The sequence below is a fragment of the Oncorhynchus gorbuscha genome, linkage group LG15 (assembly GCF_021184085.1).
Source record: "Oncorhynchus gorbuscha isolate QuinsamMale2020 ecotype Even-year linkage group LG15, OgorEven_v1.0, whole genome shotgun sequence".
Classification (NCBI taxonomy): Eukaryota; Metazoa; Chordata; class Actinopteri; order Salmoniformes; family Salmonidae; genus Oncorhynchus; species Oncorhynchus gorbuscha.
In genome coordinates this window covers 35,979,185-36,007,143 of record NC_060187.1, presented here as the reverse complement: position 1 = coordinate 36,007,143, position 27,959 = coordinate 35,979,185, and the positions used below count along the sequence as shown (strand labels likewise).

Below are 27,959 nucleotides of genomic sequence, written 5' to 3'. Positions count from 1 at the left end.
TGAGAGACTGGGTGTAGTGCATTTCTACTGGGTTCCAGCCCATTCAGGTGTGGGAGGACATTTAATTGAAGACCAAGTAGCCAAGAGGGCTTTAAAACAAGATACAATTTATATTCGTGCCCCATTGGGTAGAGGTGAGGCCAAATGTTATAAGTTAGTAGGGATATTTTTTATCATCTTAGTAGCACATGATTAGGTAAGAGTTTAAAAATGTTTGTTTTCTTTTCTTCGAAAGTCTACAAGCTGTGATTGACCACAAACCCCAGTACACTAGGTGGCAGCATGAACCTCTAACATTTGTTTTGCAGATCAAAATTATTTACATTTGAGTCATTTATCAGACACTCTAATCCAGGGTGACATACAGTAGCATTTAGGGTTAAGTGCCTTGCTCAAGGGCACATCGGCAAATTTCTCACTTTACTGTTGCAAAACCATGAATTAACACATATGGAATCATGTAGTAAAAGTGTTAAATCAAAATATATTTTAGATTCTAAGTAGCCCCCCTTTGCCTTGACAGCTTTGCACACACTATAAAATATAGATGAAAAATATATATTTTTTGGTTACTACGTGATTCCATGTGTTATTACATAGTTTTGATATCTTCACTTATTTTACAATGTAGAAAATAGTCAAAATAAAGAAGAAACCTGGAAATCATTAGGTGTGTCCATACATGTGTATTTCTGAACATATCAAACTGACCTCAACAATGAAGATATGTTCACCAAATTGTCTTATTAGCTGATGACAAAAATATTGCGTATTAGATTTCCATGTATATTCTTTATCGACTTGGCTCTAGGACATGTATATTTTCTTAGGGTTAAATAAATAACTCAAAATGCTTTAAAACACATTTGTCAATGAATTTCTATGAAATTGCACATGAACAGGATGTAGCTTCGAGAGGAGAGGTCATGACTGCATTTAAGTCAGTAGAAATGCCTTAAACAATTTACAAAGCCCACAAATGATATGGTGCACTAGCTTTACAGGACTTCATAGTTACTTGTCATCTCATTGTAACATATTATGGTGAAGAAATGACCAAGTATATTGTTAAATGGTAATTACAGAGTAATAATTTGAACTGTCGTTCAACTCTGGAAATCTTTTTTTGTTCAAGGTCAAACAAAAAGACAAAATCATAGTAATGATAATAATTTATTTAGGTAGAGAATTCTTTGGCAGTGAAGAAGTACACAAAGTTCATGAGAGAAAAATCACAAGTGCTGAATGAGAATCAAGATAGGAGGAAATCGACCACAGAGTAAACCTTGCCCAGCCTTTAGTATGACCAATAACAGATCAGTACACTGTGTTCAGTGAGATGGCCAGAATGTCAGTATTAGAGAACGAGTGTTATAACCATAACCACAGTGTGCAAGGAGAGAATAGGTATTTATGGCACAGGAGGGGCAGCATTCAGTGTGTGTGTGTGTGTGACCGATGGGGTGGTGGTAATGCTGGTTATGCAGTGTGTGGGAGCCAGTAAGGGTTTCTGTTAAAGTGGGAGGTGTGTGTGTGTGTGTGTGTGTGTGTGTGTGTGTGTGTGTGTGTGTGTGTGTGTGTGTGTGTGTGTGTGTGTGTGTGTGTGTGTGTGTGTGTGTGTGTGTGTGTGTGTGTGTGTGTGTGTGTAGAGGCCTGGGCACAGGGGGAACTGAGTTAGTGTCATAGTGTGGGCTGGTGTGATTTATTTTCTTCATATAGTCTGTGACTCAAACTATTGGTAGTGAGTGGTTGGCTGAGGCTCGGTGCACAGGGGGCTGTAATGTTGAGACTGTTGTAAGAGCAGACATGACTGCCTATTCCGAATGACAATTTCCATCTGAACGTTTATGCAAACAGAGCGCAACGCAGTACTTGAATGTCATTTTTCACCTCAAAATGTACGTAAGCCTACCTAGTCGCTTGCTACGCAGATTCTCTCCACAAAAACGTTGAAATGCAGCATATTATTCCTTTTGTGAGGGTGGGGGCACTGTTGTGTAGATAATGAGGCTGTATTTTACCACCAAATTTACTTGGTTGAAATTGAACCCCAAAAATGTGATTTTGTTCCCATCTCTTTTGGCACAAAGCTGTTTCACACACTGATGTAGTGGTAGAAAAAAAGTGGGGTTGCGGTGAAAAAAGTCAAGCTCCTTATACGTTGAATTAATTTTCCCGCAAAACATTTACCCTTCACTACACCACTGGTTTCACTAAATAATTAACTCTACATCTATCAATTTGCTCTAAAAAAAAATAAGCACCAGGGTTGCTATAAATCCGTGAAAACAAAAGTGATCTGATGCTAAGAACTAAAGTAGCCTATTTTGCATTGATAACTAGATGTAATCTCAGCGACTGTTCAAACCATAAACATTATAGCCTTATTAGAATCTCCCCATAAACCATATTTTGTTTAGAAGTAATTACTTGATTTTAGGCTACTTCTAAATGGTAAAACAGCTGCTAGCCATGTGCTTTTTCTCCATGAGCAAAAATGACAACATTCTATTTTTAGCTGATATGGGAGCGAATACATTCAAGCAGCAGATTAAACTGGAATAATGTTGTAGGTTACACTGGCAAGTATAAGAATATTTGCCAGGGCATTTATTTAATTATAAATTGGGAAGATGGAAAGGCTAGCTTGCTGTTTTTAGCCTACAGCCAACTGGCAGGCACAAAATGAGGTAATGTAAAACAAACCGAAACTTTCATTAGATTTAGCTATTATTCAAAAATGCAGTTGGTTCTCTTTTAAATTAGCCAACAGTGGTAGTTTTCAATGTGGTTCTTCGTTTTTTCACAAATGTGAAGAAAATCTCTGCTATTGCAGCCTTGTGAATGTTTATAAATCTAGGAACACATGGACCGGCGAGGGTATCATGTTGCCAAACGGTGCTGCTCTAAAAAAAAAATGGACTCCACCCAAGTGCACATGATAAGTGACGGAGTGTTCAGCAGATAGACCTTAACCCTACACCCCCCCTGAATAAGCCCCAGTGCTCATTAATGTAATGTGCACCCACTGAGCACTGGAGTGGGAGTCTGTCCCTCTGTCACGATTCCAAATGAAGCACAGCAAATCTGGCACCGTCTTCTCTCTGACAATCTGAACTCACATATCATTTAAGAACATCATCCATTGGAACCCTCTCCAAGTTTGATACATATACTTTTTTCTTCTGCCCTGTAAAAAACATCAGAGGAAAACAAAACTATACTTCATTTTGTGCAGAGGTGAAAAGAAGAAGAGCAGGTCACTCATTCCACCCATTTCCCACCTCCTGACGTCACCTAGCCACCAACAAGTGCATCTCTATCAGGACTGCTAATCAGCGCGGCAGGCCACTCAATCCGGGCCTCACATAGAGACCCATCCTACGTGTCACTACACCCTACAGATGAGATAGGACAGCTAAGCAATTTCAAAAGGAAAGGACTTGTTAAAACCAAGTAGGAACCTATCAGAATGCCTCTATAATGGTATTCGTCACACAGCTCAGAATATTAGAAGCGCAGTCCGGTGTGTTACACACAGTGCACACAATGAGGTGAAGGAAACAAAAAGAAAGATGGTGACATCACACAGCTCCTGTCAATCAATCACCCAGATTAATACTGACACAGGAGTTCATCATCATTAATAAAGGCAACAGGACTGGACATCGCAGTCTCACTCTCCTTCCCATCTCCCTCTGAATGGGAAACATAACAGGCATCACAGGAAAGAAGAGAGTTGATTAAAAAAAAGCTGAATACTGATGGAGGGCAGGAGTCACTCCTCCTGCATGTGCAAAACCTCTTCATGTGGAGAGCGGAAGGTTGCGGGGAGGGGGGCACTGTCTCGCTCTGCCAAAGGCATCTATATTCTATATGGCACTGAAGTCCCACTACACATCCATAATAGTCCATAGGGTTTGGGGGGTGGTAGGGACAGGGATTGGAAGGTCACAGGCTGCTTCTGGAGTTGGGGGATGTATGTGGGCACTGAGAGGTGGGGGTCCAATTGGGGACAGGTGTTTTGGGAATAGGGTATTCAGAGTCTCATTGACTTCAACTCACTCCCCCATGCTTCCGTCTCAGTCTCCCACCCCCTCCAGTCTGTGGTCCCTCCAGTCATTGTGCCCCTGTCCTAGGAGTCACAGTGTGACCTTGCTGAGGCGCAGAGACAGGCTGGAGCGCTGCTGGGCGCGGGGGAGTGTGGAGGCGCAGCGACTTCTCAGCTGGACCGGCCTCCCCGCAGTGCCTCGCACACGCAGCAGGAAGTCAAAATTGGCTGAGGTGTTCATGGCGTAAAAGACGTTGGCGTTGTCTGGAATCACCAGCTCTGAAAAGGGAAGTTTTTTTTAAAGTGACTTTTTCACATCATCTCAACTCAAAAGCTAAAAAGAGTGTCAGGGAGAATGTTGTACCTCTCTCGTCAGAGATGACCTGCACCAGCTCATATCCCTCCCCAGGCTCACTCTCCAGGTTGTGTTTGGCCACAGCTCTAGAAATCACTGCTGGAGTCTTATCCTGACTTGTCAACTGGGGAGGAAACAACATATTTTAATATTAAAATTAAATCAAAATCAGGATGAATCGTCACTTCTGAAACAGCTTTAGAACACATTTTTCACAATCTCACATCTTAACATGAGACGTACCAGGATGCTCTTGTAGAGGTTGCCATTGCCCTGCTCCAGGCTGACTCTGATGATGCAGGCGTCCTGGGCCTGGGTGTTGTAGGCCGGAGGCAGGGGGGAGGAGGGGGACATGGGTGTCAGGGAGACAGAGCGACGGTGCATGCAGGGTGGCCCGGGGAGAGAGGGAGAGGCTGGGGTCACTGGAACACTAGCTGATGATGAGGTGGTGTCCATGGAGTGGAGAGAAGTACAGGAAGAAGACTCGGACAACTGGAGAGACAGATGAAGCACAGTAATTAGCACATATACGACCTTCATATTGCCAGCCTTTTGGAAAGAATTATAACTTTATTTGAACACATTGGTAAACAAAACACAGAATAGAAATCAAATAAAACAATAGGGCTTGTGCAAAACCCCCACCAACTAAATACAACAAAAATGTATCAAGGCAAAAAAAGTGCTGTATCTTAGTGCCATACCTTGTTCTGCTGAGTGTCGGAGGTGTGTATAGGGGTCAGGGCCATGCCATCGCTTTCTGAAGGGCTGGAGTCACTAGACGACACACTTACTGAGTCCATGCTCTCCCCAGAGCTACCAGTAGGGGGCGACCGAGGTGTTTCCCTCAGCGGGGAACTCGCTGCAGAGGAGTCTACACCCAGGAACAGTCTGACAGAGAAGAAAGTCAAAAAAACAACAAAAAATGTGTCAGATAGATCTAATATACAAAATGATTTAATGGAATTCTGTTAAAACATCAACATTATGGCAAAGGCTCCACAACTGATTGTAGAATTCTACACCATTACAATAATGTCTATATTATTCAGGGTAGATTTATTGTAAATCAAAATATTAAGTACAGCATATGTTATAATTCCTCTAGAGTGTGCTTACAGGCTAAGTCTCTTGACCATGCTCTTGCGGGGTTTGGGTGAAGTAGGACTGCTGTCTCCCACTCCTTCAATGTCACAAGACATAGCATAGCTGCAAGAGAAACCGAAAAGAATCATGACATCACTGCTATCAGTCCACATAGCCTAAGAAACAATCAGAAAGAGAGGATAGCAAGAGCTGATCTAGTGATGTATATATAGTGTGAATGATTGATGATGTTTGTACCTTTCCTCCTCACTGTGCTGTGGCTGGCTCTTGAACCAGCGCAGGAAGGCAACGTCAGCACTCAGACAGTAGCTGTTACATGCAGACTGCAGCAGCTTGATCTGAGCAATCACCTCAAACTCCTGCAAGAGAGAGGTCAATGTCAATCATGTCAATTGAGCTGACACTACCAACATTAATGACTTTTCCTAATCACCTAATTAGTGGTTTAGAAACAGGTTGAAAATGACACTCACCCTCCGTCTCTTCTCAAAGTTGATGAGCCCACCCTGCAGAAGACACAGAAAGACTGAACTCTCATCCCACGCTGGGCTGGCTAGACAAACAGCAGTGGACTTCTCCAAAAACTGCCAAACTAATTCCTCACATACTCATGGAAACTCATGCTCTAGTTGCAAACAGTGGTCACAACACACAAGTCTCTACAACCAGAGTCTCTACACTCAAACAGAAGGAGTGAGTAGGATGACAGTAAGGCTCACCTCTACTAGGTCTGGTAGAGCAGTATCTAACATGGTCAGGTCTGTCAGGAAGGTGCCCAGGTAAGGTATCGTCCCCTGCATGGCACCCTGGGAGGAGAGACAAAGCATAGGTTAAAACATACCAATCAGAAAGCACAGCTAAGCTACTCACTTTTATCCCCTTCCCGAAAAAGAAACAAACAGGCCCGCGAACCCATAGTGGCTTGTAGCTTGCTCCATCGCTCACCATTTCCTTCTGCAGCTGGAGTCGTTTGTGAATGCGTTTCTGGTGCTCCTTAGCACAGCCTTCCAGATTGGCAAACTTAGAGGTGCCCTCCTGTAGGGGAAATATCAAATCACTACTAAAATCAATCAATTCATCATCAATTAACCACTTCCTCAAAATCCACAATGTCTGGTATGCAGGCATTCCCAAAGCAGTCTCACCCTCATCAGCAGCTCTCGGCTGGTCAGGTAGTTGTTGTGATCTGAGAAGATGTCTGATAGTTCCTCGAACGTAGAGATGCCGTCTCTGTGGAAATGACAGAGAAAGGTTAGAATTAAATCTGGAATGCATAAGAACTCTATCACATGAGTTGTGAGTGACTGATCAGTTCATATGCATTCAGCTTGTGAAAGACCCACTTGTGCACGCAGGACCAGGCCCTCTTCAGTCTGTAGAGTGGGTTGGACTGCAGTGCAGATACGATGGCGTGCAACGAGGAGAAGTTCTTACGCATGCGACACTCCTGAGCGACGTCTATCCAGCGCTGGATGACCCGTGCCCTGAGGTGCGGGCGGATCTGGCGTCGGTGCAGTATGGTGCTGACCACGCATGCTGCCACAGCATTGAACTGTGTGATGGTGGCACGGATGGTGGAAGCACTGTGCTTGTTTTGCTTCTTATCCCTCTGGGACCAGATGGAACCCAGACAGTGGTGAGGAACCACCTTCTTGAACAACAACTGGAAACAGACAAACAATGACACTATTAGTATTCAATCTTTTGAAGTAACTGTCCAGTGAAAATATTACTTTAAAAAAAGTGAATATTCTGTTAACGCATACCAAAATATTGTATGTGGCCAAAGCATAAATTGCATAGACACACCTCAAAAACTTGTATCATAAAAATGCTTGCTATTTCCTCATAGAACATGAAGTCATGTTGGCTCATTGGCTGGGGTCCGCACACACCATAACACAGAAAAGCTGATTTATAACCTACTTAATTATCATTTTTAGAAGGGAAAACTACTCCACTCGTATTATAATTATTTATAGGTCGTATTTCATAGAAATATGGTAATACTGGACAGTTACTTTATAATGTATATTTATCCTATATTGTTCAAATACATTGGAAACCCATACTCCCACCCAGCCTCCCTCAGCCTCTCTTACCGCATCCATATAGGTTAGCTGCTCGGCCACCAAATCTGCATCAAATGACAGGAAGTCTTCCTGGACCTCGATCTCCACTTCCTCATCCTCACCCAGGCAGAAGGAGCTGTTGCCATGGAAACCGCCAGAGAAACCTACGAGGAGGAGAAACGATCAGATTAATGATTTCATTCATGATGGCAGGGTTGCCAACTTCTGAAGATCGCACTCCAAGCTATCTCCTTTCGTGAATGTCATTGGCTCAAACCCCTAGCCTGGGTTAAAGTTCATTTTCTGCATTTCTACATATTTTCATATGCTTAGGCCCATGACCAGAGTGGAATATATATATCGTTTTTATTATTATTCAAGATTCTCTTACAGTTTGCAAAAAAACAAATCTAAACAAAATCATTGTCACATGTACCAAATACAACAGGTGTAGAACTGACTGTGAAATGCTTACTAGCAAAGTACTTAAACCAACAATGCAATTAAGAAACATAAGATAAGAAGATATTTACTAAATAAAGAAAAAAAAAGTAACAAAATAACAAGGCATATACACACATACATACACACAGGGGGTACCGAGTCAATGTGCGGGGGTACAGGTTAGTCGAGGTCATTGAGGTAATAAACTCAGCAAAAAAAGAAAACGTCCTCTCGTTGTCAACTGCGTTTATTTTTCAGCAAACTTAACATTTGTAAATATTTGTATGAACATAACAAGATTCAACAGCTGAGACATAAACTGAACAATTTCCACAGACATGTGACTAACAGAAGTGGAATAATGAGTCCCTGAACAAAGGGTCAAAATCAAAAGTAACATTCAGTACCTGGTGTGGTCACCAGCTGCATTAAGTATCGCAGTGCATCTCCTTCTCATGGACTGCACCAGATTTGGCAGCTCTTGCTGTGAGATATTACCCCACTCTTCCACCAAGGCACCTGCAAGTTCCCGGGCATTTCTGGGGGGGTGAATGGCCCTAGCCCTCACCCTCCGATCCAACAGGTCCCAGGCATGCTCAATGATATTGAAATCCGGGCTCTTTGCTGGCCATGGCAGAAATCTGACATTCCTGTCTTGAAATCACGCACAGAACGAGCAGTATGGCTGGTGGCATTGCAATGCTGGAGGGTCATGTCAGGATGAGCCTGCAGGAAGGGTACCACATGTCGTCTTCTCTGTAACATACAGCGATGAGATTGCCTGCAATGACAACAAGCTCAGTCCGATGATGCTGTGACACACCGCCCCAGACCACGACGGACCCTCCACCTCCAAATCAATCCTGCTCCAGAGTACAGGCCTCGGTGTAGCGCTCATTCCTTCCACGATAAAGGCGATTCTGTCCATCACCCCTGGTGAGACAAAACCTCGACTCATCAGCGAAGAGCACTTTTTGCCAGTCCTGTCTGGTCCAGTTACGGTGAGTTTGTGCCCATAAGCGACGTTATTGCCAGTGATGTCTGGTGAGGACCTGCCTTACAACAGGCCTCCACCACTCAGTCCAGCCTCGCTCAGCCTATTGCAGACAGTCTGAGCACTGATGGAGGGATTGTTCACCTGGTGTAACTCAGGCAGTTGTTGTTGCCATCCTTGTACAGTCCCGCAGGTGTGATGTTCGGATATACCGATCCTGTGCAGGTGTTACATGTGGTCTGCCACTGTGAGGACAATTAGTTGTCCATCCTGTCTCCCTGTAGCGCTGTCTTAGGCGTCTCACAGTACGGACAACGCAATTTATTGCCCTGGCCACATCTGCAGTCCTCATGCCTCCTTGCAGCATGCCTAAGGCAAATTCACACAGATGAGCAGGGACCCTGGGCTTCTTTCTTTTGATATTTTTCCAGAGTCAGTAGAAAGGCCTCTTTAGTGTCCTAAGTTTTCATAACTGTGACCGTAATTGCTTAAGCTGTTAGCTGTTAATGTCTTAATGACCGTTCCACAGGTGCATGTTCATTGTTTATGGTTCATTGAACAAGCATGGGAAACAGTGTTTAAACCCTTTGCAATGAAGATCTGTGAAGTTATTTGGATTTTTACAAATTATCTTTGAAAGACAGGGTCCTGAAAAAGGGACGTTTATTTTTTGCCGAGTTTATGTACATGTCGGTAGAGGTAAAATAACAATGGATAGATAATAAACAGCAAGTAGCAGCAGCATAAAAATAAAAATAAATATTTTTTATAAAGGCAAATAGTCCCAGGTAACCATTTGATTAGCTGTCAAGTAGTCTTATGGCTTGGGAGTAGAAACTGTTAAGGGGCCTTTTGGCCCTAGACTTGGCACTCCGGTACTGCTTGCCATGCAGTAGCAGAGAGAACAGTCTATGACTAGTGTGGTTGGAGTCTTTGGCAATTTTTAGTGCCTTCCTCTGACACCGCCTGGTATAGAGGTCCTGGATGGCAGGAAGCTTGGCCCCGGTGATGTACTGAGACGTAAGCAATACCTTCTGTAGCGCCTTCCGGTCAGATGTTGAGCAGTTGCCATACCAGGCGGTGATGCAACCAGTCAGAATGCTCTCGATGGTGCAGCTGTAGAACTTTGAGTGTCTTGAGGAGCCATGCCAAATATTTTCTGTGTCCTGAGGGGGAATAGGGGTTGTCGTGCTCTCTTCAAGACTTTCTTGGCGTGTTTGCACCATGATAGTTTGTAGTTTGTCTAGACCTTCACTACAGCCCCGTCAATGAGAATGGGGGCATGCTTGGCCCTCCTTTTCCTGTAGTCCACAAATACACACTCAAAATGACTTGGTTTGAAGTTACTCTGAAATTATTTGGGCATGAAATTTAGAGTATGCTAGCTAGGTAACATTGAATTTCATTGGTTTTTGGTTAGAAAATGCTAATATTGGCCTCCTGAGTGGCGCAGTGGTCTAAGGCATCGCAGTGCCAGCTGTGCCACTAGAGATTCTGGGTTCAAGTCCAGGCTCTGTCGCAGCCAGCCACAACCGGGAGTCCCATGGGGTGGCGCACAATTGGCCCAGCGTCGTCCGGGTTAGGGAGGGTTTGGACGGCAGGGTTATCCTTGTCTCATCACGCACTAGTGACTCCTGTGGCGGGCCAGGCTCCGTGCACACTGACACAGTCGCCAGGTGTAGTGCGTTTCCTCCGACACATTGGTGTGGCTGGCTTCCGGGTTGGATGGCATTGTGTCAAGAAGCAGTGCGGCGTGTTTGGGTTGTGTTTTGGAGGATGGCTCTCGACCTTCGCCTCTCCCGAGTCCGTATGGGAGTTGCAGCGATGAGACATGACTAACTACCAATTGGATACCATGAAATTGGGGAGAAAAAAAGGGTTGGAAATACAAAGAAAAATAGCTAATATTAATGGTTGGCGGCAGTGGCTAACCATAGGATGGATTGCAGACTCTCCTTCTCCCTAAGAAACAAATATGTAATTCATTTGCGTGAACTATCCCTTTAAAATAGGACCGTAGAAAATCCTGCCTAGAAGTAGCACTCCAAGGGGGTTGGCCACCCCTGATCTGGGGGTTTCAATATATTAATGTGACTTCATTTGATTTCTGCACAGTAGCCCACATTCAAGAAAAATCTCATGAATATCAATCTTCAGGTGTTTTGAGGCTGGTTTGCAAAACCTTGACATCATCTTACTCTACATAGGCAAGATATTTTCCATTTTTGTCTACCATCTTGGGCACAATACTAAAATTACAAAACAGAATATTTGAGGCAAGGGGCATTTCAACATAGCACATTTTCCTTTTTTAGCCCATTGTAGGGGATGGCAATTATTCTGACTTACAGCAGCCATTGTAAAATACAAAATAAATTAAAACAGAGATTAAAATATCCTAAAGACAAGAGGACAGCTTAAATCTGCCCCTACACCAAACGTAAATTCACTTGTTGACAATAATGCGTAGAAAACAGCGCTACAAGTTGCCGTGCTGCTCTTCTGAAAATGTTGGTCACAAACTTTGATCAGCGGAGAACCAAAGTGCCAGTCCAGTGTGCCGTGGTGCTCCCATAGAAAAGCTGCTCCACGCTAATCGTGAGGGACATTTTTTTTTACCAACAGGCATCCAATCGCCTTGGTCCTGGACCCTCACTAAACTAATCACAGGCGTCAATCTGCTGCGGTTCACAATGTGGAGGTAGGAAAATTATGGATCTCCCGGGTGAAAGTGCTGCAGTTACAACACTTATGATATACAGTTGAAGTCGGACGTTTACATACAACTCCACACATTTCTTGTTAACAAACTATAGTTCTGGCAAGTTGGTTAGAACATCTACTTTCTGCATGACACAAGTCATTTTTACAACAATTGTTTACAGACAGATTATTTCACGTATAATTCACTATCACAATTCCAGTGGGTCAGAAGTTGACATACACGAAGTTCACTGTGCCTTTAAACAGCTTGGAAAATTCCCAAAAATTATGTCATGGCTTTAGAAGCTTCTGATGGGCTAATTGACATCATTTGAGTCAATTGGAGATGTACAGTGCCTTGCGAAAGTATTCGGCCCCTTGAACTTTGCGACCTTTTGCCACATTTCAGGCTTCAAACATAAAGATATAAAACTGTATTTTTTTGTGAAGAATCAACAACAAGTGGGACACAATCATGAAGTGGAACGACATTTATTGGATATTTCAAACTTTTTTAACAAATCAAAAACTGAAAAATTGGGCGTGCAAAATTATTCAGCCCCCTTAAGTTAATACTTTGTAGTGCCACCTTTTGCTGCGATTACAGCTGTAAGTCGCTTGGGGTATGTCTCTATCAGTTTTGCACATCGAGAGACTGAAATTTCTTCCCATTCCTTCTTGCAAAACAGCTCGAGCTCAGTGAGGTTGGATGGAGAGCATTTGTGAACAGCAGTTTTCAGTTCTTTCCACAGATTCTCGATTGGATTCAGGTCTGGACTTTGACTTGGCCATTCTAACACCTGGATATGTTTATTTTGAACCATTCCATTGTAGATTTTGCTTTATGTTTTGTCTTCCAACAAGACAATGATCCAAATCTCCGTCCCAGTCTCAGGTCTTTTGCAGAATCCATCAGGTTTTCCAGAATGGTCCTGTATTTGGCTCCATCCATCTTCCCATCAATTTTAACCATCTTCCCTGTTCCTGCTGAAGAAAAGCAGGCCCAAACCATGATGCTGCCACCACCATGTTTGACAGTGGGGATGGTGTGTTCAGGGTGAGTAGGCACTGTACCTGTGGATGTATTTCAGGGCCTACCTTCAAACTCAGTGCCTCTTTGCTTGGCATCATGGGAAAATCAAAAGAAACCAGCAATGACCTCATGAAAAAAATGTGTAGACCTCCACAAGTCTGGTTCATCCTTGGGAGCAATTTCCAAACGCCTGAAGGCACCACGTTCATCTGTACAAACAATAGTACGCAAGTATAAACAACTTGGGACCACGCAGCCATCATACCGCTCAGGAAGGAGACGTGTTCTGTCTCCTAGAGATGAACGTACTTTGGTGCGAAAAGTTCAAATCAATCCCAGAACAACAGCAAAGGACCTTGTGAAGATGCTGGAGGAAACAGGTACAAAAGTATCTATATCCACAGTAAAACGAGTCCTATATCGACATAACCTGAAAGGCCGCTTGGCAAGGAAGAAGCAACTCCAAAACCGCCATAAAAAAAGCCAGACTACTGATTGCAACTGCACATGAGGACAAAGATCGTACTTTTTGGAGAAATGTCCTCTGGTCTGATGAAACAAAAATAAAACTGTTTGGCCATAATGACCATCGTTATGTTTGGAGGAAAAAGGGGGAGGCTTGCAAGCAGCATGATGTTGTGGGGGTGCTTGACAACAAAGTCAAGGTATTGGAGTGGCCATCACAAAGCCCTGACCTCAAACCTATGGAAAATTTGTGGGCAGAACTGAAAAAGCGTGTGCGAGCAAGGAGGCCTACAAACCTCACTCAGTTCCACCAACTCTGTCAGGAGGAATGGGCCAAAATTCACCCAAATTATTGTGGGAAGCTTGTGGAATCCTACCTGAAACGTTTGACCCATGTTAAACAATTTAAAGGCAATGCTACCAAATTGAGTGCATGTAAACTTCTGACCCACTGGGAATGTGATGAAAGAAATAATAGCTGAAATAAATCACTCTACTATTATTCTGATATTTCACATTCTAAAAATAAAGTGGTGATCCTAAATGACCTAAGACAGGGAATTTTTACTAGGATTAAATGTCAGGAATTGTGAAAAAACAGTTTAAATATATTTGTCTAAGTTGTGTGTAAACTTCAGACTTCAACTGTAGAATTGCAGGCGCATATGCAAATTTGGTGGCACAATTGAAAAGTTAACGGGGAACAGACACTGTATTAATCAGAAAATGAAAGCAGCAGGCCTACTTTTTTAAATGCATAAGAAATGAGGTGTGGCATGTGAAGAGGGTCAAATGTGGCTCACACACGCCCAATGGAGAGAAAGAGATGGGTAGGGGGTTAGAGACAGATAAAAAGACTAAAGAATTGAGGGAGGATAGAGTACTAATTAACTAGATATCTTAGACTGTTCACCCACCCTCGGAGTCTGGATCCAGACTGGCCTCAGCTTGTAGCTGCCCCAGTAGACTCTGGGCTCTACGAATGGGCTCCGATCCAGGCAGGGCCCTCTGTAGATAGGCCATGACTCTGTGGAGGCAGGGGTAAGATGGAGGCTCCTGGAAGTCCTCTGGACACTGGTCCAGCCAGACTCGAAGGATGGAGGCCAGGGCACTGAGGGTGATGAGGGAAGGGGGGCAGAGATAAAGTCAAGGAAGCCTGCTGGGAGCAAGCTGCTGCTGACAGAGGGAAAGGCAGACTGAGGAGCTACACAGTAACAACCCAGCAGCAACTCGGCTTGAATCCATATGGAAAGCAATTAAAGACAAACAGACTAAGAAAGTAGGAGATGTTGAGAAATCTTACGTTCGAACGGCTCCTTTGGTTTCAGAGGGTCTACATCGCTCCATCTGTCCTTCACTATCCTCTGGAATTCCATATCTGAGAAAAAGAACAAGATTAAAATAACATTTCAGCATCAATGTCTACCATCAGTCTGTAAAAGAAGTGAGACCAATAGGTTTCCTTAGCCTCTCAATGTAGAGCGGCAGTGTTCTTCAGTCACAGTGTATCACAGCCCAACACTTTTACATCAAATTGACCTCATAAAAATCATGTTGATTAGCTAAATTATTTGAACCAGGTCTTATAGCACTATGGCTGGGAGAAAAGCCTGAACACACGTGGGCCCACTAGAACCAGGAGTTGCCAGCCTCTGCTGTACACTACAGCCCCCAGACCCAGACGTACTTGTCCAACAGCAGCTGCAGCACGGTGTGTGTGCTGGCGAAGGCGCGGTAGGTGGACAGGAAGATGCTGGTGTAAGTGAGGTCATTGTCCCCGAACGCCGTCAGCAGGGTCTCCACCAGCCGTTCCAGCGTTCCCGCACGGATACTCCGGATCTTACAGGTTTCCAGCTGGCTCACTGTGTGGCCAGGGGGCAGCCGGTCCCCATCAGCCTGTCATCAGACAAGATTGAAAGAACCAAGGATTAGAACGATGAGAACGAGGAGAGAAGTGGAGGGAGAGAGAGAAGTGTTGAGACAAAAGGTACCCTATATTTCATTCTTAAGCAGATGTGTCCGAGTATTGTGTCTGCTGGGAGAACAATTAGGAGGAGAGAGATATTTGGTGCTGCTAGCACACTAAAACAGGAAACTCTCCAATCTGCTTCTAATCACGGAGTGGAGCACCCCTCCTCCACCCTGTCCTCTGGCTGAGAGGGAGGCAAAGAGGACGGCAGACTCAGTCCAACTCACAGTAGCTCTCCACTCTCAAAGTCCATACTGCTCTCTGGTGAAAACCTCGCCACAAATGTACTGACTGTCAAGTACCAAACACATACATTGACATTTGTATATCATTTCTTCAGATAGCACTCTATGGGCAGTGCCACAACAGTAAACAAAGCACCGGTGTGGCACTGTGGCTCGTTGTTTACATGATCTTGCTTTTCCACTAAAGAAATGAAGGGATTACAATCACCAACAACCAAGAGACAAATACAGAACAGACAATGGTCTTGTTTTCACTAGCTTACTCATACATTCACATATACAGAACTCCCACTCCCTCCCACTCAGGGGCTACAATAAACAAGCACTCCAAATGTATACTGCCATATGATAATGTGGGGTAGTTGTTCTCATCCATATGCTTTGCTTTAACAGGATGCAACATGCAGGGAAAGAAGAATTGTGGTGGCAGTTGGGTCGTTCCACTTCAAAAAGCACAAGAAAGAGGATTTCAACACCCACCATCTCAGATGGTTCTGAAATCGTTTCGTTTGTTAGAAACAGATAAGATTAGCATTCCTTCTAGGATTCATATAACATTCAATATTCAACTATTATAATACCCAGCATCCTATTTGGACATAACTTTTTTCTAACAATGTGTAAGACATGAGGACTCCAAAGAAGTGGTCAATAACCATCCACAGACACAACGAGTATATTGGATCAATTCTCTATGTTTGACAAGTAGTATGCCGCTGCTGCTCAGAGTATTGTTTCTTAATCCTATGTCATGATTTCTCAGTGAATTTGGTGATGGTTTCTTTCCCCTGTTTAGAGAAATTAGTAATTGAAGTTGTTGGGTGGATGTCCCATCCTACATCCTGATAATACCAGGTTCTGACCACTAGATGGTGCTGTTCTTGCCATTAGACATGTTCTTTAAAACATCCCCCCCCCCATTGTTAAAGGGATAGTTCACCCAAATCACAACATATTCATTTTTTTTCTTTTTCTTACCCTGTAAGCAGTCTATGTTCCAGGTATGACCCATGCTTTGGGTTTGTTTACCTGGCCACAATTTCAAATGCTTTTTGGCATTTGGGGCACACTTCTTTGGATTCCTCATGTCTTAGTCATTGTTAGAAAAAAGGTTTGGTCCAAATCAGATGTTAGGTACTATAATTATTGAATATTACATTAATCCTATAAATTAAAATGTACAATTTAGGTGCAATCAATTAGCTTAAATTTATCAGAGATCAAATCATATTTCAACAAAATAATGTTTCCGGAATGCTTTTCTTATCGATTTCGAACTACAGAAACAATTTCAGAATAAATCAGACGGTGGGTGTCAAGGCTTGCTGAAATGACATGGAATGACCTAGAACCAGACAGAGATCATTAGAGGACGCTCCATTGCACCCGTCTCATTATGGCATCTGTATGAGCATGGGCAGTGCCATAGTGGCCATCTCCATTTTGAAGTGGTACATTTTCTTATTCTGCTACTTCTATGAGTTGGTAAACAAACTGAAAGGGTGCATACTGCCACCTGGAATGTACTGTTTGAACAGGTATAAAGCCAAGGTCTGGCATTTGACTGCCACCTGCAGTCATGGAATGTGAGTATAATTGACTATAATTCATGAGTATAATTCATTGGCTGATCCCTCTTGACAATATGGATGGAATTTTGTGATTCTTCCTTAACCCATAGGAAGTCCCTCCCAGTTGACTACTGTACTTCAAAATTGTAAAAGTCCTCAATGGCGCTGCCAGTGCTAAAACAGGCTTTTGGGCACTAGAGTACTCTCTCTCTATAGAACTGGCAAATCAGGAAATCACATGACTTTGACAAACAGTTGAGTAGGCTATTTGTGTAAAAGTTTTTATATGGCCTGCGCAGGGTGTTGGCAAAAATGGGAGAATTCAACAGTTTAAATGTTAAAACGCCCTGTGATTGCAAATTGACATTACTGCATCTCTTACAATGAAACAGACCAGCTCTATCCACAAAACTACTTCTTGTACCCCTCTCCTTTCAAAGAACTATAGACTTATCTAATTGCAATGTGATTCAATCTGTCCAATGTTGCCATGTTAACTAGTGATTATATCATCAATTCTCCAATGGAAAGATTCAATCTGTCTATAGATATAATGCATTGATCAGGGTTATTGTTTGAGCCTGATAAAGTCTCTCACAAGTTTGCGTGCTTTCAACCAGTGTGTTGTAGTGAAAGAGCAGTGGTCCACTCACCCCCAGCCATCTTGCTCCCTTGTTGGCAGCCTGCTGAATCTGGACCCTCTTCAGTGTCACGTTATATATTGCTCCCTCCTCCACTTCCTCCCCCCAGTCCTGCACCGAGCTCTGTGGGAGAGACATAATGAGCTGTTGACACACAGACAAACCATCTTCTAGAACACAGGACCACAACAAAGCTGAACAAACCAAAACTGTAGCAAAATGTATCACATTTAAAAATAAGTGATGTGTGTCTAGAAACAAAAGAGTACTTTTGTTATGACTCAAGGACAGCGTGAAAGAGATAGAGAATGAAACCCATACTGAGCAGAGTGCCACTGAGTAGGAGAGCCTGTCTCCCTCACGACCATACCTTTCACCATCTCTGAGAGCTGAGGTCAGAGCTGGAGAGGGCCACTGGAGCGCAGGAGATGAGAGCTAAAGCTGAGAACTGTCTGTAGACTAAAGACAATCAAAAATCCCCTCCCTCCCAGAGCCTGGCTCAACCTGAAACCTCCCTCCCAGAGCCTGGAACTGGTGGAAATACAGTACATGTACTGCTCCACACACACACACACACACACACACACACACACACACACACACACACACACACACACACACACACACACACACACACACACAAAATATAGTCTACTCTCTGTCTCTGAATCCATATCGGCGACATATTGCCTCTCAGCTATGCAGAGCACACACACAGAACTGCAGTTCACTCAAATCAAAAATCTGCCCAGTCAAGAAGGAAGGCAGCCACATGCAGTGTATCAGTGACCAGAGCTAATTTCAATCCCATAAAGAGGAGCTGTTTAGAGGACAGAAGCACTCCAGTAAGTCCAAACTCTCACTTTCCACCACTGCCATAACAGGACAATGGCAAAGTCCACTCCCTCCCCAGACAGAGTGGTGGCAGCTAGAGTCAAAGGTTACAGCTAGCCATTAGCAGGCTTAAAATGCCAGCTCTTAAGGCCAGTGGCACTTAGCCCGGGACTGTTGTGGGTAGATGTTTGGGTTCTAACAAAAACACAGCACAGAGGGCCATGCGGGGAACCCACCCCAAACAATCACAGTCAGGCACTAATAAACAGTGTGTGGTGGCAATGGGCTCTGGTGAAGAGAGAGAAAGTGTGCCACAGAGGAGTAACCGAGTGCAGGAGATAAAACAGGCCAGAAGGTCTGTATTTTCCATCCGTTTCCTGTACAGTGCTGCCTCTCTGCCTGCGAGATAAATACTTCACTCAGTGAGTTATGCAGTCCAGTCCACTCCAAAACAATAGCAGGAGGTATTTCTGCTCTGTGGCCCAGCCTGCTGAGTCCACAGTCTGCACAGAGCCTGCTCTTTGTGCCAGGCATAAATGTTTTTCAGACTGGGGTTTAAAGGCCTGCCTGCTTTGTGGACCAAGTTGGGGCTTATGGTGTACCAAAGGCCCCGGGCGGGAGTTATAAAGAGAGCGATCAAAAAAGTTATTCTGTCACAGGGGACATTTAAACTCTGTGTCATCTAATATGCCTATAATACAAAAGCTGAGATAAACATGGTTGTGAATAGGAATGAGTTTAGAGACTACATGGCATATAAATGACCCCAGGATATAAACAGAAGATGGCTTGTTTACTAACTCCAATTTCATAATTGCTGGACAGCCTTCAGTTTGGAAGGATGCTCCAATTCAGCGGAGAAGGACGCCGACTACAGAATAGACTATTTGCTCGGGCAAATAACAGTAGTCTGTCTCCCACCCGCGTCTGCTGACATCACAGAACACGGATGTTGAGCCAAGTGAAAACAATACGCTCATGATAACAACAACGGTGTCAAGTCTTTGGGCTGATCCGTAGGCTTTGTGCTTGCTCCAGACGCAGCTGCAGGGACCGGTGAAAGGAGCTCACGCCCCAGGGCCAAGGCAATTGTTCTACCATTTCACTCTCCGCTCAGAGACAAAAGTTTTTCATTTCTATGGGGAAAAACGAATGGTATCATATATATATTCGGGCACTAGTTACATTTCCATAGCGTCCGCGTCTTTACGCAAAACGTTTACGCGCAGGCGATACAGACCATTTAAAGTGCACCACGAGAGCGTTGAGGGAGAGAAAACAATTAAAACTCAATGTTCAAATTCATCGCCCGCCGCCCCCCCCCCTTTCTTTCCTTTATTCGCTACTTTCCCAAGCATACCCCCTCCCTCTCCAGCCGCTCTGAAAGCTGACTCTCAAACCACAAAAGCAACAGTCTGCAGCACGGAAACAGTGGAACTTTTTTTTTTACCATCTTAGCTTTCCAGGCGAATCTCATGGTCAGCGCTTCTCTCATGATCCGGGGACTGCATCAGAACACGGTATAAACAGTCAACCCAGGCAATAAATGTTTCCAATCCCCAGCGACATACGGTGCGGTCCTGCTCTGTAAAATATATTCTTCACTACACAATCCGTCACAGCTCTCTTGTCTGTGTTGTCCCCCTCTCTCAAATCCTCCTCCTCTCTTTCAATCTCCCTTCTTCCTCAGTCCCCTGTTGAATGGCTGAGCTCCGCCCACCGCACTCTCGGTCCTCACAATAACCCTTCCAGTTACCATTTTCTTTAGATTTTTAATTTTCAGGGAGAAAATTATGTGAAAGATACAATCTGACAGTAAATTTAAGATAGTATTTTAGTGCCCGTCGAGATTTTCGTTGATATTACGCATGCATGCTTGTGTGTAAAGCTTAAAGGGTCAATCTGCGTTCCTTCATCCATTTTTGGACGTTCATTAATAATATATACATATTGATTATTGAATAATATAATTTATAATTGCCTCATGAGCTTAGTTCAACTGTCAAACCCCATCAGAACCCCAAATATAAGCTTGTTTTACTCCAGTGTTTGTAAACATTGTAAATGCTTGAAACTATCATTTTTATATCTTGGATGGTCAAGTCCTAGCTCTGTCCATGAATATGAGTGGTTACATTTCTCCAGGCCCACCCTTTAGCTTTTAACCAAAACAGAGGTGGGGTAACGCTTTGTTATTGTTTCAACTAAGGATTGGCCCTTTAAGCCAGATAGTCCTTGTTCCAGTGAAACAATACTACAAGAAGGCTGGAGCTGCAGTCACGATTGTGTATTGTTTATGTGAATAGGGTATGTGTGTGAGAATAGTCAACACCTGTTCCACTGTTTATGTATTTGTACACATAGTCAACCACCAGTGGTGTAAAAGTACCACTGTAAAAAAGTTAAAAAAAGTAAAGTAAAAACACTTTAAAGTGCTACTTAAGTCGTTTTTTTGGATATCTGTACTTTACTATTTATATTTTTGACAATTTTTACTTTTACTCCACTACATTCCTAAAGAAAATAATGTACTTTTTACTCCATACATTTTCCGAGACAATCAAAAGAACTCGTTACATTTTGAATGCTTAGCAGGACAGGAAAATGGTCCAATTCATGCACATCAAGAGAACATCCCTGGTCCTCCCTACTGCCTCTGATCTGGAGGACTCACTAAACAGAGAACATCCCTGGTCCTCCCTACTGCCTCTGATCTGGAGGACTCACTAAACAGAGAACATCCCTGGTCCTCCCTACTGCCTCTGATCTGGAGGACTCACTAAACAGAGAACATCCCTGGTCCTCCCTACTGCCTCTGATCTGGAGGACTCACTAAACAGAGAACATCCCTGGTCCTCCCTACTGCCTCTGATCTGGAGGACTCACTAAACAGAGAACATCCCTGGTCATCCCCTGCCTCTGATCTGGAGGACTCACTAAACAGAGAACATCCCTGGTCCTCCCTACTGCCTCTGATCTGGAGGACTCACTAAACAGAGAACATCCCTGGTCATCCCCTGCCTCTGATCTGGAGGACTCACTAAACACAAATGCTTTGTTTGTGAATTATGTCTGAGTGTTGGAGTATGCCCCTGGCTATTCATAAATTGTCAAAAATAATAATAATTTGAAATGATTTATACTTTTTTACTTTGACTTTTGATACTTAAGTATATTTTAGCAATTACATTTACATTTGATACTTAAGTATATTTAAAACCAAATACTTTTAGACTTTTACTCAAGTTGTATTTTACTGGGTGACTTTCACTTTTACTTGAGTCATTTTCTTTACTTTTACTCAAGTATGACAAGTGAGTACTTTTTCCACCACTGTCAACCACTTACTTGAGTCAGTGGAGAGATAGACATCAGCAGGTGGTCAAACATTTAGAGAGTTATTTTGAAGCCATTAGGATGATCAGTAAAGGTATGTCTCATATAATAACTTCAGCCACCAAGACCCACACAATGCACTGTGAGTAATGTACTGCACCAGTAGTAGGACTAGACTTCCAGTGGACAATGGGAGCCCTCTGTAGGAGAGTAGGCTGGCTATGCCGTGACCCGTGTCCTCTGACTCTCATACACTGGCCCATGTAACACACAACGTCACACAGCATCACACCAAACGTCACACACAGTGTCAGTCGGTGCCCACAGACGTACAGGCCGGCCAGGGTGTCACTGCTCCCCAAACAGCCCAGTCCAGGTTGGCTGCAGGCCGGGCCAGAGGCCAGAGGCTGCCTGCCTGGAGGGCCAGGGGTCCAGGGAAGCCCTGTGTAGCCTGGCTGGAGGCCAGTTCCCAGGCTGGCTTGCCCCACCATCCACATCAGTCTCCAGGGCTCTGGGAAGCATCGACAGGCAGTGGGAAAGGTTGTGACCCCTGGCTCTCCCCCGGGGACTGTTGTGCTGCTCTCAGAGGTGAGTGATGTCATCCTTCTGTGCGACAATACTCCTTCTGACAAATGTGACAGGCACAGCTCAACTCTACTGGACCGATGAGCACACATCTCCCATTTCACAAGGACTTGGTTTGGGATGCAGAGAGAGAGGGCTAAGATCTTTGGTGCAATCTACGGAGTCTGGCGCTGCACTGTTCAGATTAAATAAGAGACTGTTTGTATTGGCCCAGCTGCTGGGGATAATAAATAAAGCCATATATCTGGTTGATTTACAGTACTAAGATCCTACTGCTGCTCCAACAGATCTTATAGTCTGGAGCAAGTCTCTATGGAAAAGGAGGTTTGTTTGTCTGGGGGGCCGGAGGAGGGGTGCTGTTCATCCTGAGATCTGGAATAAAATATATCTCCAATATCACAGCACAGACTGGGAGACTGCACAGAAGGGTCAGCTCTCCCCTGGCTGGAACCCCTGGACCCCCGGCCGCCAGCCTTCCCTCTGGGGGACCACTATCTACCCCCCCCCCTGCAGCGCAGAGTGGAGCCGGACAAAAACAGGAGGCGCACGGTGCTGTTGTTGCACCACTGTGGGGAAAAAGGCACATTCCAGGAAATCTCCCACTTCCTGCCTGCAGCGTCCCGACTCCACAAAGCCTGCTGTCTTCATACATGACGGGTGGGGCTGGCAGGGCTAGAGCCATAAAACACTACTACTGCTACAGAGGGACAGGAGAGGAGAGAGGAGAGGAGAGGAGAGGAGAGGAGAGGAGAGGAGAGGAGAGGAGAGGAGAGGAGAGGAGAGGGAGAGGAGGACAGGACAGGACAGGACAGGACAGGACAGGACGGGAGAGGATCGGACAGGAGAGGACAGGACAGGAGAGGACGGGACAGGAGAGGACAGGAGATGAAAAAAAAAAAAGTAGAGGAACCATAAAATTCTACATCAAGGGGACAGGATTGCATCAGAACACTCACTTACAGAGAGAAGAGAAGAGAGGAGACACTCAGTAGAGCACTATAGGGATCTAACTATCCATCTCAGAGCCAAGAGAGTTTTGCAGATAAGACAGCCAGACCATTCAGGATGGTTTGAAGCTGCTCTGTTTAAGTGAAGAGGATCAAGAGGTCATTGTCAGAGAAAGTGTACTGTACTGTTTAGTGGGTGTTGCCAGAGCTGTGTGTGTGTGTGTGTGTGTGTGTGTGTGTGTGTGTGTGTGTGTGTGTGTGTGTGTGTGTGTGTGTGTGTGTGTGTGTGTGTGTGTGTGTGTGTGTGTGTGTGTGTGTGTGTGTGTGTGTGTGTGTGTGTGCGCGCGCGCACATGTGCTCGTGTCATAAAGAGTTCACAGCAAGGTCAGGAGCTCATGGAGAGGCCATTTAAGCCAGAAGAGATCAAGCCAAAACAATAACAGAGTCATTAGTGGAATTCAGAGGGAATTTAGGAATAATAATTATATTTTGTACATCAAGCTGGATGGACATTTTAAGTTGAACCTTTATTTAACTAGGCATTTACTGACTGTTAATTAGGAACAAATTCTTATTTACAATGATGGCCTTTCATTAGCCTGATATGAGCAAAAAATAAGATTCATCCTCACTATTAAAGTATTGGCAGCTGTTAGAGCCAGAGACTCCAGTGGAAACTCTGTCATTGCATCATTGCATAACAAGCAGTACTAGGAAGGTCCTGTCAGCGTCCAATGCCAGTCTGTCTGTCTGTCTGTCTGTCTGTCTGTGAGACACAGGGAGGGATCACTTCCCCGAAGCCTCTACTCCCACTACTACTGCCACTATTGTGACTACGTTATGTCAGGTACACTTTGTGCCTGTGTGTGGGTGGGCCATGTGTCCTGCTATATGTGTCTGTGTGTAATTTACACTGTCTGCGCATGCAGATCAGTGTGTGTGTGTGTGTTTGTGTGTGTTTGTGTTTTAACCACACTATCCAGTAGGGAGTGGTATATACTGTATGTAAGATGGTGAATTTATCCAGAATCAGCACTGGGTTTGCCAATGCAAAGTGCAGGAGCCACAACGCCAGAGGAGTAGGTTGTTTTTAGGACTTTATGATCTTCTAGCTTTGTAAAATGCTCCTGTAACAGGATTCTTCTGTCGAAGGAGAGGAGGACCAAAATGCAGCATGGTTGAAATTCATGTTTGTTTTTAATAAGAAAACTATACATGAATATACTACAACAAAAAACCAACAGTGTAAACCCAAACCAGTCCCGCGTAGCACTGACACTGGAGACAATCACCCACAAAACCCCAACACCAAACAGGCTACCTAAATATGGTTCCCAATCAGAGACAATGACTAACACCTGCCTCTGATTGAGAACCAAACACAGAAAGGCCAAACACAGAAACAGACAAACTAGACACAACATAGAATGCCCACTCAGATCTCACCCTGACCAAACAAAACATAGAAACATACAAAGCAAACTATGGTCAGTGTGTGACAGCTCCGTCATTTCCTGGTTGCTAAAATTAGAATAGTTCGTCTAATTTCAGTTTTTGTGACAAAACAAGCATTGCATAGTGTAGAGAAGCATTGTACCACCAAAATGCTGTGAAATATATTTTCTATAACCAAAAATATTGTATTTTCAGCTGTTTGAAGCTGGTGTACAAAGCTGAAAGTGAAAGACTTATATTTCCCTCACTAACTTTAAACATCAGCTGTCTGAGCAGCTAACCGATCGCTGCAGCTGTACATAGCCCATCTGTAAATAGCCCACCCAATCTACCTACCTCATCCCCATATGGTTTTTATTTACTTTTCTGCTCTTTTTCACACCAGTATCTCTACTTGCACATCATCATCTGCTCATCTATCACTCCAGTGTTAATTTGCTACATTGTAATAACTTCGCTACTATGGCCTATTTATTGCCTTACCTCCTCACACCATTTGCACACACTGTATATAGACTTTCTTTTTTTTTCTATTGTGTTATTGACTGTACGTTTGTTTACTCCATGTGTAACTCTGTGTTGTTGTTTGTGTCACACTGCTTTGCATTATCTTGGCCAGGTCACAGTTCTAAATGAGAACTTGTTCTCAACTATCTTATGTGGTTAAATTAAGATGAAATACATTTTTTAAATTAAAAAGGGCACAGTCAGTTGTGACCTCTCAATCATGCAGATTACAGTTTCCACTCTCTTGCTCATGTTCCTCCTCTCTCTTCATGTCTCTCCTCCATGTTTCTACCCTCTCCTTCGCTCTCTCCCTCATGTTTCTCCACTATTTTCCTATCTTCTTAAGTTGTCCCCCTTTCCCATGTTTCCCCCCTCTTCTCGTCTCCCCCACTCTCCCTGTAGTGCATGTTTCTCACCTCACCTCTCATTTTTCTCTCCCCTCTTTCTCTCCCGTCTTCTTCTCTCCTCCTCTTTCCTCCTCAAAATCAAATCAAATTGTATGTCACATGCTCTGAATACAACAGGTCTAGACCTTACCATGAAATGTTTACTTACAAGCACTTAACCACCAATGCAGTTCAATGAATAGAGTTAAGAAAATATGTACTAAATATAATGTACTAAAAATTAGGCTACTTCCCAGGGGGGTAAATGTAGACTTGGCGCTCCGGTACCGCTTGCCGTGCGGTAGCAGAGAGAACAGTCGATGATTCCATTTTTTTGGGCCTTCCTCTGACACCGCCTAGTATATAGGTCCTGGATGGCAAGAAGCTTGGCCCCCCTATAGTCCACGATCAGCTCCTTTGTCTTTCTCACGTTGAGGGAGAGGTTGTTGTCCTGGTACCATACTGCCAGGTCTCTGACCTCCTCCCTATAGGCTGTCTCATCATTGTCAGTGATCAGGCCTATCACTGTTGAGTCAGCAAACTTAATGATGGTGTTGGAGTTGTGCTTGGCCATGAAGTCGTGGGTGAACAGGGAGTACAGGAGGGGACTAAGTATGCACCCCTGAGGGACCCCTGTGTTGAGGATCAGCGTGGCAGATGTGTCGTTACATTCCCATCAGGAAGTCCAGGATCCAGTTGCAGAGGGAGGTGTTTAGTCCCAGGGTCCTTTGCTTAGTGATGAGCTTTGTGGGCACTATGGTGTTGTACGCTGAGCTGTAGTCAATTAACAGCATTCCTTTTGTCCAGGTGGGAAAGGGCAGTGTGGAGTGCAATTGAGATTGTGTCATCTGTGGATCTTTTTTTTTTTTTTACCTTTATTTAACCAGGCAAGTCAGTTAAGAACACATTCTTATTTTCAATGACGGCCTGGGAACAGTGGGTTAACTGCCTGTTCAGGGGCAGAATGACAGATTTGTACCTAGTCAGCTCGGGGGTTTGAATTCGCAACCTTCCGGTTACTAGTCCAACGCTCTAACCACTAGGCTACGCTGTTGGGGCGGTATGCGAATTGGACTGGGTCTAGGGTTTCCGGCATGATGGTGTTGATGTGAGCCATGACCAGCCTTTCAAAGCACTTAATAGCTACTGACGTGAGTGCTATGGGGGGGGGGGTAATCATTTAGGCAGGTTACCTTTGCTTTCTTGGGCTCAGGGACTATGGTGGTCTGTTTGAAGCTAGTAGGTATTACAGACTCGGTCAGGGAGAGGACTCTGATCCATTGTTACCCTGTGAGGCCCTGTGTGAGGGGGGGGGGGGGTCGATGTGGCCTCATTAGCATAGTGATTCATACAACAGGCCAGACTCCAGAGGAATGACATCATCACCACTGCCAGTAAACCCCACTAAGACACTGAGAGCCCCTCCCCTCCCTCTGGATGGCCACCAGCTGGGGCTGCAGTGTCTTACAGAGGTCTTTGGGAGCACAGACAACATTACACCATGGCTTATACAGACTGATCCTAGAACTGCCTCAGAAAAGAGTAAGATGAAATTGCTCCTAGATACTGAGGTCAGTTTTACATTTCCCCCCACCTAAGCTGATCCTAGATATGTGCCTAAAGGCAACTTATAGGCCTATCTAAAGCTTTCCGAGAGGCAATATTACAGGCTGATCCGGAGTGTTCATCTGGGGTCAATAGGCTTGAGCCGCCCTCGGCACCAAAACAAGGATAATCCTCAGTTCTAGGCTGTGTTTTATGATGACTCACACTGTACTGCCATGTCTTATAGACATTACGGTAACTTGGGGTATCCCCAGTCGCCCTCCATCCCCACCCCTGACCCCCTGCCTATAAGCCCCAATTAAGAAGTGTGGGTCTGCCTGTCTGGCCTCCTGTTACAGTCAGAGCCATCTGTTTCTCACAGCCTCTGTAGCACTACAATTCTGCTGAGATAAACACCCACGGATGCTTTGAACCACTGACTCCGTTCTATATTGAAAACCTAGAAATGGACACACTAGATCTACAAACATTTTATGGCCTGAGGGTTCAGACTACAAGTGGGTGAGATGCTGACATGCCGGATTGCCTGACCATTCATATTAATAACTGTCCTGAGTACACCACCCTGCACAGCCCACTTGGACATCGTCCCCCTCTCTACCCTCTCCTCCACACACACACACGCACACACACACACACACACACACACACACACACACACACACACACACACACACACACACACACACACAC

The 27,959-nt window shown here is 44.3% G+C and overlaps 1 protein-coding gene across 2 annotated transcripts in view; it reads right to left on the bottom strand.

Annotated features, from left to right (window-relative positions):
- Positions 1-1,154: 1,154 nt before the first annotated feature.
- The window catches only part of rgl1 (ral guanine nucleotide dissociation stimulator-like 1), a 37,054-nt gene continuing 10,249 nt past the window's right edge, over positions 1,155-27,959 (bottom strand). Inside the window, exons 1-17 of one of the 2 annotated variants that reach the window (XM_046300967.1) lie at positions 19,935-20,240; positions 17,663-17,773; positions 14,912-15,120; positions 14,528-14,602; positions 14,142-14,335; positions 7,616-7,749; positions 6,857-7,176; positions 6,659-6,743; positions 6,459-6,548; positions 6,233-6,319; positions 5,987-6,019; positions 5,751-5,872; positions 5,526-5,615; positions 5,111-5,297; positions 4,650-4,898; positions 4,416-4,530; positions 1,155-4,330 (exon numbers count right to left, since the gene is read on the bottom strand). In XM_046300967.1, coding sequence (XP_046156923.1) covers positions 4,143-4,330; positions 4,416-4,530; positions 4,650-4,898; positions 5,111-5,297; positions 5,526-5,615; positions 5,751-5,872; positions 5,987-6,019; positions 6,233-6,319; positions 6,459-6,548; positions 6,659-6,743; positions 6,857-7,176; positions 7,616-7,749; positions 14,142-14,335; positions 14,528-14,602; positions 14,912-15,120; positions 17,663-17,773; positions 19,935-19,979 — 2,334 coding nt within the window. In that variant the 5' untranslated portion in view covers positions 19,980-20,240 and the 3' untranslated portion in view covers positions 1,155-4,142. Of the gene's footprint in view, positions 4,331-4,415; positions 4,531-4,649; positions 4,899-5,110; positions 5,298-5,525; positions 5,616-5,750; positions 5,873-5,986; positions 6,020-6,232; positions 6,320-6,458; positions 6,549-6,658; positions 6,744-6,856; positions 7,177-7,615; positions 7,750-14,141; positions 14,336-14,527; positions 14,603-14,911; positions 15,121-17,662; positions 17,774-19,934; positions 20,241-27,959 lie in introns of those variants that run through there. The other variant, XM_046300966.1, reaches the window with a different exon arrangement.